Below are 15,037 nucleotides of genomic sequence, written 5' to 3'. Positions count from 1 at the left end.
TCGGTTTTTCTTTCTGACATTAGATTAATAATTGTTTTATAGTAGCTATAACTATTCATGCCATTTATCTCAATTAGTGGAATTACTACAACAAATAGCAGAAACAACTTTTAATCCCTTTAAAGAGGACAGAGATGCAATAAAAACCTAGTTGATTAGATACTAACTTTTCACTAGCTAGTTGGAAAAAAAGAAGAGAAAAGCAATAACTCCTTTTTCTTTTTCCAACTCTAGGGTGGTCCTTTTGAGGTTAACACCCTATACCTTACTTATGTAGCATCATAATTAACAGTATTTAACCAGCAAACTAACTACTTCTTCATTATGCAAAAATTGTTCTTTGTGTAGTCTAAACTTGTTTAAATTCCTATTAATACGTTACGTATTATCTTGAATCGATAACACGTGGCTACAAATTCGCCATACCTTTTTCTTCATAGTAAGATTCTATTACATTTCTCCTTTTCTAAAACTTTAACTTATCCTATAATATAAGTTTATTCTTTGCACATGAGTTAGGTTTCTCGTCAAAATTGCTTTAGTCACTCATCTTGATACAAGGCAGGAGGAACAAGAGGAAATTAAAGAGAAAAAATTGATTTTTTTTTTAAGAAGAAGGAGGGATTATTACTTCACGAGCCAATACTAATAATCGAAAGGCGGTAATAACCATTGTACATCTCAGGGAAGAATCTTTTCTTCTCCAACTATATATTGGTAAGTGATCAAACCAAGATTTTGTTTACCCTAATTATCTACTGAGGTTCAATTTTATGGATGGAAAATTCAAGTTGCATAAACATCAAGTCCTACCTAATTGTCTTCACAGTAAGCTTCTAGAATTGTTAACAAGAAATCTCACACTAATAAATTTCTCTTGATTAATTACCTCTTTTGTTACATTTTTGTTGAATCATAACTTGCAATATGTTAAAGAATCATCATAGCAAATCAAGACTTCTTCATTTAGTTTTCTCAATCTTCTTGTGGGAAAGAGTAGCTAGATCTTTTTTTAAATCCTCATCAAACAAATTAAAATCTTTACTACATCTAATTGAACCTACTTTAATTTCTTCATCTTTCTATTTTGTTGGTTTTCTGTAGATCATCAGTAATGACAAAAACAAGTTGATGATGAATCCAAGTGGAAACAAATCTCAGGCTAATAAGCAAGAAGCAGATCATGATCATGACACCAATAAGAGTAAAATCTCAAGGACTCCATCATCAAGTTCAAGGCAGTCATGGGCAGGCTTTAAAAATCCAAGAATTGTGCGCGTTTCGCGTTCATTTGGAGGGAAAGATAGGCATAGTAAGGTTTGCACTGTAAGGGGATTAAGAGACAGAAGAATTAGACTTTCAGTGCCTACTGCAATTCACTTGTATAATCTTCAAGATAGACTTGGGCTCAGCCAACCTAGCAAAGTTATAGACTGGTTACTTGATGCTACTAAACATGAAATTGATAAACTTCCACCTTTGCAAATGCCACCACCATCTCTTTCTCACTTCTTCAATAATACAAATACATATATGAGAGATGGATCAAATCAAGAATTGTTGTCTATCAATGAATCTGGGGCTAAAATAGGTGACCATTTAATGAGAGAAGCAGCATTTGGAAAAGACAAGTGGATTGCCTCAAATGAGCAAGAAAATCAGGATGGTACTAATATTGGAAGTTATGTTCCACTACTTTCATCTCAAAACATTTCTTCTTTACCTGCAGGCATGTTAAATAGCAATATGCCCTTCAATAATAACTACCATAACTTGTCTTTAGCTCTATTTGGAAATAATAACCATACCTTTTCATCACAAACAGAAGATAATCTTCCTATATCAGTAGCATCATCCAATTATATGTCTTTTCCTTCAGGCTCTCATCAATTATATTTCTGTCCAACTGCTACAACATTGTCATCTCTTGTTCCAGCTCCATTTATGAGTACCACTAATTCACAGCTCAACCACTTCCATTTTTTAAACTCAAGTACTACTAATTCACAACATGTCCTTCCAAATCCGCTCGCGCCAACTCTTCAGTTAATCAGTCCCCCTGTGAAAACTTCCAAGACGAATGACCATCCTAATGGGATTAACTCACAAGATAATGGTGATCTTGACAACCAGTAATTACCACATAAAGAAGGCAGTGGTTCTTAATTAGCATATGGATTAGAAGAAATTGCCACATGGAAGTTGCTCTATCTTGGGACTTAAGGTAGAAAGCTTCAACTATATATATGCCTTGAAAAGCCTCATTCTACACCTTGTCCCGGATACAGCAAATATAAATTTGCTACATTCTTGCTTCTTTACAGATATACAGCATTTAGCAAGGTACATTCTGTCTCTTTTATGTTTATAAATTTTTTTATCTCTTTAACTACGGAAAATAATATGGATATTGGACTAATTGTTCTACTACCACTATACGTGGTAATTCTTTATTTTTTTTTTTACTTTTTATTTAACGACCTAATGTGTAAACCAACCAAGTTACCGTTGCACCATAAGGCAAAGCTACGTCAACATAAAACACTAGTATATCTTGCAGGGGCGAATGCAGCATTAAGGTATTGGGTTTATCTGAATTTACAATATTTTTATTTGGAGCATAATTTATTCTAAAAATCTATTATAAATGCATTAGATAGTAGATATGGACCTATAACATTAAAAATAAAATGGGTTCGGTCATAAGGATTTTAAGATCGCATAAATCATAAAGCTGAAATCTTGCACTTCTCCAAGTGAGGTTAGGGGTTGATGCCCTTTCATGTGTTTTTATTAAGTACTTTTGTCTTCTTCTTTTTTGCTTTCTTTCTTTGGTTTATTTTTTCTAATTTCTAAGTCTAACACATTAAAATTTATTCTCCTTTTCTCATCGTAAGATTTTAAATAATAAAATTAAATGTATATTAAAACTAGTAGTAGTTGATCGAGGATATAGCAAATTGTCCATCGGTTCAATTGATCCCAAAGTTTCTGGCATATAGTATAGATAAATATGTACAAAAGCTAATACGTCAAATAGTTAGAACCTAATGGTTGAACGTTAGCCCGTTAAATTTATATTTTGGATCCACCTCTTCATATAGTGCAACCATCTTCTCGAAATGCTAGATCCGCCTCTACGTGACACGTGGAACCATTATATCATACGACACTTTGAGCTTGAGCATACACATATACATTAAATTATTTTTGGAAAATATACTAATATTATTTTACATGATTGAAAGAGAGGAGCATAAGTTCACGCATACATTATTGTTACTTGAGACATTTTCAAGTCCATCACACTATACTTCAGTACAAATTTAACTCATAAATCTTAAGTTTTTTGGTAATAACTGTGAAATATTACCATTAACAAACCAAATGATTCTTTACAACCCGTTGGAGCGATCAGTACTATAACCACCTCCTATGAAGGTTGTTACACTCTCTGAATCTCCGAAAAAACAAAAGACCACTATTTACAAATCCTTTGTATCACACTGTGACATTTCCTAGCTCTCTTTATATTCCCTATCCAGTCTATCCTTTCCCTAATCTCTCTTTGTATCTGCCCTATTACAAAATCTGTATTTACATCTATGTTTCGAAATATTTTCCAGTTTCTTGCTTTCCAGGTATAGTATATAGTTGCTCCCACAATTGCAACAACTATCTCCTTCTTGAACTGCTTCTATCTACTTCTCTTAATCCATCGTAAGCTAGTTGTTGGATCTTCCTATGCTAGTTGAATCCCCGCCCATTTTGTTATAGCATTCTTTACCACTTTGATCCAACTACATGTGGTAAATAGGTGAAGCTGCTTTTCCTTAGTATCCTCTGTGCTTAGGCTACATTTGTCATCATGAATAGGCACTTGTATTCTCTGCAATCTTTCCTTTGTTAACAACCTCTCTTGATATGCCAACCATTGAATTACTCTTTGTTTAGGCAGCATAATAGTACTCCACACCAGATTTACAACATTCATTTTTGTAGGACTCCCTAGTATAGTTAGATAGCTTCTGCTTACAGAGTATTCACCTTTAGTAGTCATGACATACTCTCCATTATGATACCATTGCTTCATCGTATCCTTAAGGGCATTTATTTTTTTCAGTACCAGCTACAATCCTGTGGTGGAGTGTGATTCCAGAAATCTCCATTTGTCTTCATATACACTTCATTTACCCATTTCACCCATAACACATCTTTCTTCACAGCCACTTGCCAAAACAGTTTGCCCACAGATGCTATATTCCATTCGCTGCAGCTTTTAATATTTAGTCCCCCATATTTCTTAGGCACACACACTTTGTCCCAAGCAACTAATGTCATTTTCCTTTTCTCCTCATTGCCCCCATAGGTAATCTATGCATTTCCTGTCTAACTCGTTCAATACACTTTGATGTAAGATGAAGACTGCACCCCAGAAATTGTATATAGAGAACAATATTACATTGATCACTTGTAGTCTACCAGCATAGGAAAGATTCTTTGCATAGGCTTGCTTTATTTTTTCGGTTATCTTTTCCATCAATTGAAAGCACTCTATTTTATTCCACTTCTTAGATGAAAGGGGCAATCCTAAGTATGTGATAGGCAGTGTTCCTTTAGAGAATCCTATATACTGCAAGATCCTAGCATGTTCATCCTCTTCCATACCAGCTAGAAAGATGTTTGACTTCTCTAAGTTTGCCATCAAGTCTGTCACAACAATAAAGTGGTTTAGTGCTTCCATAACTCTCGTTATAGATGCTAAATTTCCTTTGCAAAAGACCATCAAGTCATCTGCAAAAATCAGGTGTGTCAACTTGGTAGCCTTGCACATAGGGTGATATCTGAAGTCCGGCAGATCACTCATTATTTTCAGCACTCGAGTGAGATATTTCATAACCAATACAAACAAAAGTGGTGATAGAGGATCGCCTTGCCTCAGCCCTCTTCTCCCTTCAAAGAAGCCAAATCCTTCCTCATTAACCTTCAATGTGAATTTTGTAGAGGTTACACAAGTCATGATCAACTGAGTCACTGATCAAGGGAATCCAAATCCATTCAAAGCTTCTTCAATGAAATCCCAACTCACCATATCATATGCTTTCCTCAAATCAATCCTCATAAGACACCTAGATGATGTCTTTCTGTTGTAGTGTCTTAAGAGGTCATGGCATATAAGCACATTGTGAATGAGTGATCTACCCTCAACAAATGCTGCCTGATTCTTATCCACAATCAGTGGAAGTATGTCCTTAAGTCTTGCACATATCATTTTAGATATGCATTTGTAAAGGACATTGCAATAAGATATGAGTCTAAATTGGCTTGCATTCTGTGGAATCTTCACCTTAGGTATTAGTGTAATTACAATTGAGTTGATCTGTTTTAGCAGCTTACCATTCTCAAAATATTCCAGTACAGCTCCTATTACCTCCTCTCCTACCACATTCCAAGCATCTTGGAAGAATCCACTTCCAAAGCCATCTGGCCCTGGACTCTTATTTCTATCAATACCAAACATTGCCTCATTTACATCCTTGTCTGTATAAGGTCTTAATAATTTTAACTGATCCTCTACAGATAAAACATATCCATTCTTTATAAAACTTCTAAATGCATTAGTTCTTTCCTTTTCTTTTTTCCCTAGTAAGTCTATGTAGAAGTCTACTAGTATTTGAGCAATATCTTCCGGTCTGACTGTAGCCTGCCATATTTTCCCCTCAACTGAATAATAGCTTGTTACAGCTTCCTATGTTTAATTATAAAGAATAAATACCTTGTGTTATCATCTCCCAATTTTATCCACGTGGCCTTACTCCTTTGTTGCAGGAAGAGTTCAGCCAAGTAAGATGATCTTCTGAATTTCTGATGTGCCTCTTTTTCCTCCTGTTGCAGTTGTTTTTTGTTATGTGGATCCTTCTATAGTGTCTGCTGAACTTGTATAAGAATTTGTCTATCATCTTCCACTCCAGTAAGTATATTTCTGAAATGTTGACCATTTATCGTCCTCAGATCACTCTTCAATAGTTTCATCTTCCTCACTACCCTCATCATTTGACATCTTTCTATGCTCAAGTTCCATCCAGCTTTCAACCTTTCCAGAAATAAAGGGCGACTAGACCACACATTACAATATTTGAATGGCTTCCTTTCTTTCTTTGGGGAGTTCAGCAAAGATAGCTTCATTGGACTATGATCACTGATCCCCTCAGGCAGGAAAGTAGTACTAAAATCAGGCATACTATCCAGCCATTCCGAGTTCACAAATACCTAGCCGATTTTTGAGAAAATTCTGCTTCCACCATGTTTACATGTATACCTGCTCCCCTGTTTTGGCAATTCAAGGATTCCATAGTTCTCCACACATTCATGAAATTCCTTAACTTCAGCCATACTAACTGGATTGCCCCAAATTCGATCATCCATGTGCAATACAACATTAAAGTCTCCCATTATAATTCATGGTTGACTAATATTTACACCCGCTGTTTCTAAATAATTCTACAAAGGTCTTCTTTCCTCTTTGGTGTTGAAAGCATATACCACTGTTAGAATCATTATTTTTTGTAGTGATCTATAAACCACTTCACATGTAATTGCCTGTTCCATACCACTTACCATTCTTATCTAAAAGTAGTTTGTCCTTCAAACTAACCATATTCTTCCATTTTGATGATAGTCTAAATTAGTTATAGACCCCCATCCTTCAAACAATTTGTTGACAACTTGCTCAATCTTGCTTCCTTTTATTTTGGTCTCCACTAGACTTGCCAAACCAATTCTTTCTCTACTACAAAGGAGTTTTACTTCCTTTTGTTTGTTAGGGGTATTGAGGCCCCTAACATTCCTGTATAAAATATTATCCATGTCCTGAGAGAGGTAAGTTAGTACCTCCCCCTTTCCTAGATGGGCTCCTAGGTAACACTGTACTAGCCTCTGGCTTGTCCAATATCTGGAATGAATTATGTTGACCTCCTTCCTGCTCATGATATTTTGGTGGATGTTTGACAGTGTTCAATGGTGTCACCCAAGTTGTTCTTCCTGAGTTCTGGTAGTTCTTTATATTGCTTCGAGTTCCTTCTGTTCCCCCTGTACTCTTCTGTGTATTTCCTTTTTCCTCTTCCTTCTTTCCATTTGTTGGTCTTTGCCTATATTTAGTTGCTGGGATTACATCTTCTTTTATCTACCTTTTTTCTTTTTGATGTTTTGGGGTAGCTGGCTCGTCATTTTTCCTTTTCCTGCATTCCTCCTCTGAGTACCCATATTTATGGCAACAAGCACACAAGGTAGGTTTCCAATCATATTATACCTTTTTCTCAATCAGATTCCATTTCTCATTTCTGAAAATTACTTTATCCGGTAGACTTGAATCTACTTCCACTTCAATCAATAATCTTGTGAAATTCAACCCCATCTTTTTCTCTGTGTTATGGTCCACCATTATAGGTTTTCCAATGAGACTCCCTATTTTACTCAGGCCCTTAGGACTCCAGTATTTGAAGTCCAATCCTAGCAATTTCACCCAAATAGGGACTGTGTATAGTGCTTCCCTTGTGAATTCCATATCTGGCTCCCAAGCTTTTACGATCAATGGTTTGTTGTCAAAATGATATATCACTCCTTGGATCACATCATTTTTACCAATAGCAGTATCAAACCGAACCAATATTATGCCATTTTTCAACATAGAGACCTTATTTATTCCATGTTTTCCCCAACTCCTCTGAATATAGCCATTCAATATAGAAAATGGTGGGTAAGCTCCTAACATGTAGCATACTATTGCATTTTTCCAATATGCTATTTCTCTTATCACTCCAAGAGCAAGGTGTGGAGTTCTTGGAGGGAGGGAGTCGAGGGTCTATCGGAAACAACCTCTCTACCCTAGGGTAAGGGTAAGGTTTGCGTACATACTACCCTCCCTAGACCCACTAGTGGGATTATACTGGGTTGTTATTGTTGTTGTTGTTATTGTTGTTGTGCTATTTCTGTGCTTATATCTTCTAGTTCAATTTTACATATGGATGACTCACCATGTTTGTCCGGTGAGACGAATTCTAGCTTGAACCCAGCGTTCGACACCTTTGCTATATCAAAGTTGTCCCAAATCGATGCCTTCGTCTCCAAATCTGCTGATGCTTCCACCTCGTCTGCCCATGATAGTTTACTCTCACTTTCCGATGCTTGTGATTCCTTCCTCCACTTTAATTGCTCAATTGTATCCTCAATTTCCATAGTTTTCCCTAGCTCTGTTTCAATGGTCTTTGCCGGTACATCCTCTCGATTGCCGGTAATTGCTGGTATTCCTTTCGATTTCTGCTATCCAGCTCCACTTGCGGCAGATTCCTGAGCTTCAATTGCCTTCTGCGAAGGGATTCTCATTCTCTTTCCCCCCATGGACGCGCATGTTAGTTATAATGCGCCGAGAGAAAACGAGCCTTTTCTTCCTGAGAGCACGTTATTATTATAAATCTTAAGTTGCAAAGCAGTGGCGTGAACAAAATGCCATTAGTTAGTTTTCCCTTGCCATCTCATCAAGAGGAGTGAAACAAGGAACAACAGATAAAATGCGGCATAACTCCACGGACACAACTAAAGAGTCTGCACATTTGGAGACAGCAAGTACCGCCACTCCCAATTTTTCAGAACGCAAAGGAGCAATCACAAAACAATTTCCATTATATAGGTCAACCAAAACTGGAGTTCTATGATAACTCATCATAAAAGGTTCAAATTCCTCACTAAGTTTCCATACAAAGTTCTCTTCAAGACTTGTTGATTTAAACCATCTTTGCTTGGAAAAATCGTATCCATACAAGCGCAGGTCACAAGGGGTAAACCAATACAATATTGAGTTGCTTAGCCTTGCATTTGTCGCCACATACATTATTAGTTGGTCAAATTCATCATCATCAAGCCTATTAGACCCATTAGGGATGTCATAGCAGCTTGGCCGTTCTCCAATATTAAAGTGGGGATGAACTTCAAATTTGAAATCATCCTCACGTACATTGTAAAATAGCAAATGGCCCGTCAGAATCTAAGTAACATATAACGATCGTTTCTCCTTCCTTATTTTTCATAAGGGCCGTAGAACTATTAGTAAAAATAGCAAAATCCTAGATATTCAATGCACACAGATCCCAAGTTTGGGTGTCAACGTCGTAAACTTCTCCACAGAACCTCCCTTAATCCTCGTCGGCTACATCTAAATTTTTTTTGCTTCCGAGAACATAGATCTTCCTATCGAGGGCGAAAACACAGACTTCGTGCTTACGAAGTTTCTTAGAAGAAGATACGACTTCCCAAGAGGAGGGATTTGGGCTTGTGATTTTGTGCCTATATAATTCCATAGAGGAATAGGCGATTTTGTGCCGCCTATACAATTCGGTAGAGGAGTATGCTTTACAATGTTTGATTCCGCCAGCCCAGTAGATGTGTTCACCCATAACGGCCCAGCTTCCTTAGTTTTCGAAGGCAATTTCGGCAACCGGAGAAAGTTGCTCAGGCAAGGACTGTAAATCAATACAATACCACAAATCCTCGTGACCATAACCATGGACATTTATCAAAGGCTGCGGTTGCCTCAGTTTCGTGGCCATTGAAGTTGAAGTACTGAGCTACAAAAAAAAAAAACGTACTCCTATGGCTTTTACGTCTAGGGTTTTGGAATTTGCGTGAATTGCAAAGAAATTGAAACAACCTACTCTTTAGGTCTAGGGTGTATTGTTTTAGGGTTTTTTAGGTCAAGGGCTTTAGAATGGGCGGCGTCTATACGTGGTAAATATGATACTTACTCAAGTTTGTAGATTCTTTATTTATTTACTTTCTTTCTTTTTTTTCATCTGTTTTTGAATAAAGCATGAAAAAGGTATTGCCACATATCAGCAAAATGGGAAATGAGTTAGTTTGTAGGTAAACCTTACTTTGAAAAGCTAGAAAATGGTGTCCTAAAGAAGGTGGAAATTAAAATAGTAGAAACTAAAAAAAAAAAGTTTGGACGGAACAAATCCTAATATATATTTCCTTTTCTTGTTTACCATTTGTTCAAAAAATTTGAGTTTCATAGGGAGCAATGCTTCTATCATGATTTGCCGCGCCTTTTCTCTATGTCATTTTCCCAAGCAAACTATTTATATAATCAAATCACTTATAATGCTATAAGGTAATTACGGACAAATTTCTATCATATTAATTAATCAATTACCTAGTAAAATTAGCAACAACTGACGTACAATCTCATTCCCTGATAGCTATCTACATAGATTCTTCTTTATGTGACAGAGGGTGAAAGGGAAATAAGATAAGCTATGGTTATTGCACTTGCACTCAATTATCAGCATGTCACTAGATCCAAGAAATTAAAGTTTAAAGGAATGGTCACAGCAGTTGAAACCTATTAAATTGGGCCTGAAGATGCACTTTTTATAAAGCAGTGAAGGGTTTCTGTGGTCCTCATAGAAGAATATAGAAAGAACTTAACCAAAAGAAAAAAAATTAATAATATATATATATATATATATATATATATATATATATATATATATTCTAATTTCGGAAGTTTTAAGTTAGAGAATTGGCTAAGGTTTAACTTTTGAGTAGATGACCTCAGAATAGGGATTTGAGGGTTTTAATAGGTTCGTATGATAATTTCGGACTTGGGCGTATGTTTGGGTTGAGTATCGGATCACCCGGGAGCATTTCGGCGCTTGTTATGGAAGGTTGGTATTTTAAAGGTTTAAGAATTTCATAAGTTTGGTTTGAAGTGGATTTTGATGTTATCGATATCCGTTTGGGGTTCCGAGTTTTGGAATAGTTTCGTTATATCATTTATGACTCATGTGTGAAATTTGAAGTCATTCTGGACTGATTTGATACGTTTCGGCACAAGATATAGAATTTGGAAATTTAAAAATTTATAAGTTTGATTCGAGGCGCGATTCATGATTTTGATATTGTTTGACGTGGTTTAAGGCTTCGACTAAGTTCGTATTATATTTTGGGACGTGTTGGTATATTTGGTCAAGGTCCCAGAGGCCTCGGATGGATTACGGATAGTTAACGGATCGGATTTTAGACTTAAGGAAAAACTGGAGGATTCTGGTTGTTGGTGCAACTGCTTCTGCGGAAGCTTCATCGTAGAAGCGGCCTCCATAAGCGAGGTAGTGGATCGTAGACGCGGCTAGAAGGGTGCTGGGAAGAGGCCGCATGTGCGAAGGAATTTCCGCACTTACGTGACCGTAGAAGCGGCCCAGGGGTCGCAAAAGCGGTATGGAGTGAGGCAGGCTGGAGGCACAGGTGCGAGGTTTGTGCCGCACCTGCGAGACTGCAGAAGTGGATTCTTGGTTGCATGTGAGACTCCGCAGAAACGGAGTCTGGTCCACTGATGCGAAGACAGGGGGGTTGAAGGGGGACTGCAGAAGCGATATTTTGGCCGTACCTGCGAAACCGCAGAAACGGTCAAGTGGCCGTAGGTGCGAGAGGTCGTTGGACATTGTGTTCTTTTAAGAACGGGATTTGTCCTATTTTCTTCCATTTTCACTTGGTTGGGGCGATTTTTGGAGAGCTTCAAGGGGAGATTTTCATCAAGCAACACAAAATAAGTGATTCCCACCTATTACAAGTTAAATACATGATTTGTATATGGATTTAAAAATAGAAATTAGTAGGAATATGGGATTTTGGTAGAAAACCTAGAATTTGGTATTTATTATTTTGACCACGAAATTGAACATGGAATTTGGAATAAGTTATATATTTTAGTTCGTGGTGTTATAGGTAAAGTATATCTTCGAATAATTTTGAAATTCGGGCACGTGGGCCCGAGGGTTGTCTTTGTTGGCTTTTGAGCAGAGTTGGGAATCATTTTCAATTGTTAAATTATACGTATTGGGGTACATTTTGATTGGGTTGCACGTTGTTTGACTATTTTTGAAGAGACGGGCATCGATTTGAGGTGTTTGAGAGGTGTTGGAGCCAATTATGGAACTTTGGAGCGAGGTAAGTCTCATGTCTAACCTTGTGAGGGGGAAACTACCTCCTAGGTGATATTTATTGTTATGTGCAACTAGTTGTGGGTGCTACATACGCACGAGGTAACGAGAGTCCGTACGTAGCTACAACATGTTTATGTTCGGGTAGACTTAGGATTTAATCATCTAATATTTGAAATATGTGAACTCATTATGCCGACTTAATTAATTGAAGTTATAAATGAAATTAATTTAGAAATAAATATATGTATACTAGGCCAAGCCTTAACACTTTGAGTTGTGGGCGAGTTATTTGAGAAACGGTAAAGATTATATCCATTATGTACTCATGTACGGTATTGTAAACACGTGTCTCGTAATTCGGTAACTTTCTTCTTTTTCTTGTGGAGCGGGCCGAACGACTCGACAGTATATAGGTGCATCTATGGTTCGTGCCGCTCGACCCTGGACAGTGTACACATTATTCTGGATCGGGCCGAACGACCTCGACAGAATCGTGCGTTATATCGCTAGTAGTCCGAATATTCACGAGCTAATCTCTCCGAGTATGCCCGGCATTTTATATGGTACTCCGTATTTATTTGATGATGACACTTGACATTTTTCTGAGCTATTAAGGTAGAATACAAGATTTAGAAATTCATGCTTTGAAAGAAAAAATTGGAAGATTATGTAACTTACAAATTTACCCCATCATTTCCGTATCCTCATAGTTGCTTATGTTTTATTACATTATTTTATTGAACCTTTAGTAAGTGTCGATGTCGATCCCTCATCACTACTTCTCCGGGGTTAGGCTAGATACTTACTGGGTACGCGTTGATTTACGTACTCATGCTGCACTTCTGCACTAAATGTGTAGGATCTGACAGGTTCATTTGACGATCACCTTGGCGTGTAGGCGCACCTGTTGAAGAGACTATATGTGAGCTGCATTCCAGGCTACGCATCGTAGTCCACCAAGTCTCCATTGTACTATTTATTTTATTCTGTCTTATTACATTCGGGATAAGTGATGTATTATTATTGTACTCCTTAGAAATTTCTCATGCACTTGTGACACCAGGTTTTGGGGGTTCCTACTAGTTGTTCGTTATTGTAGTTCATGCGATTATCATCCTTTTACCCTATAAATTCCATTTTATACTATTTAAGTAATGGAGATTATGATTTTGAAAGTAATAAAATGAGTAAATAAATTGATAAATCAACGTTGGCTTGCCTGACGGCAGCGTTAGGTGCCATTACGACCTATAGTGGATTTTGGGTCGTGACAGCTTGGTATCAGAGCCTTAGGTTTACTTGGGTCTCACGAGTCATGAGCAAGTCTAGTAGAGTATTGTGGATCGGTACAGAGACTTCTGTACTTATCTTCGAGAGGCTACAGGGCTGTTAGGAACACTTCCCTTCTCGATTTCCTCATCGTGCGGTTTGATTCCATTGAGGCTTGTGCCTTTATTTCCTTCCTACTCAATTTTATGCGGCGTGAAACGTTTGTTATCAATTGGACGTTGAGTAGTTGTATTGGTACTGAAGACGTGGTGCAAGATATTTTTCCCTGCGTGTTTGGGAAGACTATTATCGTCGTCTTGCGGAAGGGTGTTCTATCGTTTTAATTCAGTTTCTGCACTTCCTATGGTTTTGAGGCTATGCACGGATTGCTATAATATTCATGAGTTGTTATCGCCCTGCATTGGTGTAATGGTAGAGTGCCCATTTATGGATCGCGATAGTGAATGGCTCGACATGAGGATTTCTCAGTGCATGATTTAGAGGTTCAACATTTAATTCCAGTGGAGGAAAGGTAATCGAACTATAGATGTCCAGGTTTGGTTGATGAAGTGACGAGACTTGGTATTTTTGAGCGTGGTGGAATTCTCATTGTGATGTGGTATCGTCGTCCTTGTTGGGAATGCGTTAAGGTTCGCCAGTGTTATGGTCTTCTTTGATTTTTGCCTTCGGGGCAGGGTGTTGTGAAATGGTGCTTAAGAAGCGGTTGTCATAGATAGTGGTGTGTAGCAGTTTCAAATCGAATTGGTAATTCTAATGTTGATGGCTCGAGAAAGATGATCTTCTAGGAGGTTTAGAGTTGGTAGCAATTCATTAGTTCCGGTGCTATAGGTATGGATTTGATTTGAGGCAAAATTTGGGCAGCGAAGTATGAGGAAGGACATGGCGGGAGGTGTCTCGCGGTGGATGAATTACTAGCAGGTCAAGTATGAGAAGCGAAGGCCGAGAAGTTTCTTAAAGGAGATGGTTTGACCGAAGTGGGAGTGGCAGAGTAGCATATGGATTTTGTGGTAGGATAGCCACGTACCTTGAGGAAGATTAGAGCGACTTGGGAGGCATGGTGGGAGTGACTAGGTCCACGGATTATAATTTGGAATAGTGGTTACTATGTGGAGAAAGATTGAATATAGCAGAGAGGAGTTTGCTTGAAATAAAGAGGGGTGTGAAGATTTGATTATACTTACGGATGCAACATAGCCTTGAGTTAAAAGGTATTGTTGAACTTTTAGTTGATGTCAGCGGGGAAGGAACAGACTTGTACAGCTGGTGGACGAGCATGGGTTCAGGAGAGTTTACTAATTTCGTGGTAGTGGTACCCAGTGCAACACCGTTAGAAGATGTCTGCATGGAATTCCATAGGTAGGTTATCTCCTATGAGCAGGTTAGCGGTTACGTAATGTTGACGAAGCTTCTGCGAAGAATACTACTTGCTACCTGGTAGGAGGTCGAATATGTGATTGTGACTGATGATTTAGAATGTTCATGAAAAGCTTAACAAAAGACTTCGAGAAATTTGATGGGTTAATGGTACGAGATCATGGTAAATGATAAGGAGGAATCGTTGTGGGCTCTACATTATGTGATGGTAGCTTAAAGCTAAGTGGGGGAGCCCTACTGTCTACGATTGGATCGCATGGTTGTCTGCTTGTGCGGTTTTTGGTTATCGATGTGTTGGTGGATTATTTATGACTAAGAAAAGAAAATATCGGGAGTGATTCGAGCAAGGAACTTGTCGAATGTGTGTTATATGTTGC

At 37.8% G+C, this 15,037-nt stretch overlaps 1 protein-coding gene across 2 annotated transcripts; it reads left to right on the top strand.

Moving 5' to 3' along the window:
* The first annotated feature begins 330 nt into the window (after nt 1-330).
* On the top strand, nt 331-13,057 carry LOC107791186 (transcription factor TCP5). Of its 2 annotated transcripts, XR_012705082.1 has the most exons (3): nt 554-717; nt 1,105-2,343; nt 12,856-13,057. XR_012705082.1 is itself a non-coding variant. In XM_016613203.2 (2 exons), the coding sequence occupies exon 2, from the start codon at nt 1,132-1,134 to the stop codon at nt 2,134-2,136; it is 1,005 nt and encodes a 334-aa protein (XP_016468689.1). In that variant the 5' UTR covers nt 331-717; nt 1,105-1,131; the 3' UTR covers nt 2,137-2,542. The 2 variants fall into 2 exon arrangements, 1 of the variants encoding a protein (XP_016468689.1); XM_016613203.2 differs by lacking the exon at nt 12,856-13,057 and having other exon boundaries at nt 331-717; nt 1,105-2,542.
* Nucleotides 13,058-15,037: the final 1,980 nt, after the last annotated feature.

This window comes from Nicotiana tabacum, chromosome 22 (genome assembly GCF_000715075.1).
Source record: "Nicotiana tabacum cultivar K326 chromosome 22, ASM71507v2, whole genome shotgun sequence".
In the NCBI taxonomy this organism is placed as follows: Eukaryota; Viridiplantae; Streptophyta; class Magnoliopsida; order Solanales; family Solanaceae; genus Nicotiana; species Nicotiana tabacum.
This window is presented reverse-complemented; position numbering and strand designations above follow the sequence as displayed.

What these genes read in the sequence shown, in the direction of transcription:
- LOC107791186 (XM_016613203.2), top strand. Translation starts at nt 1,132, where the DNA reads ATGATGAATCCAAGTGGAAACAAATCTCAGGCTAATAAGCAAGAAGCA.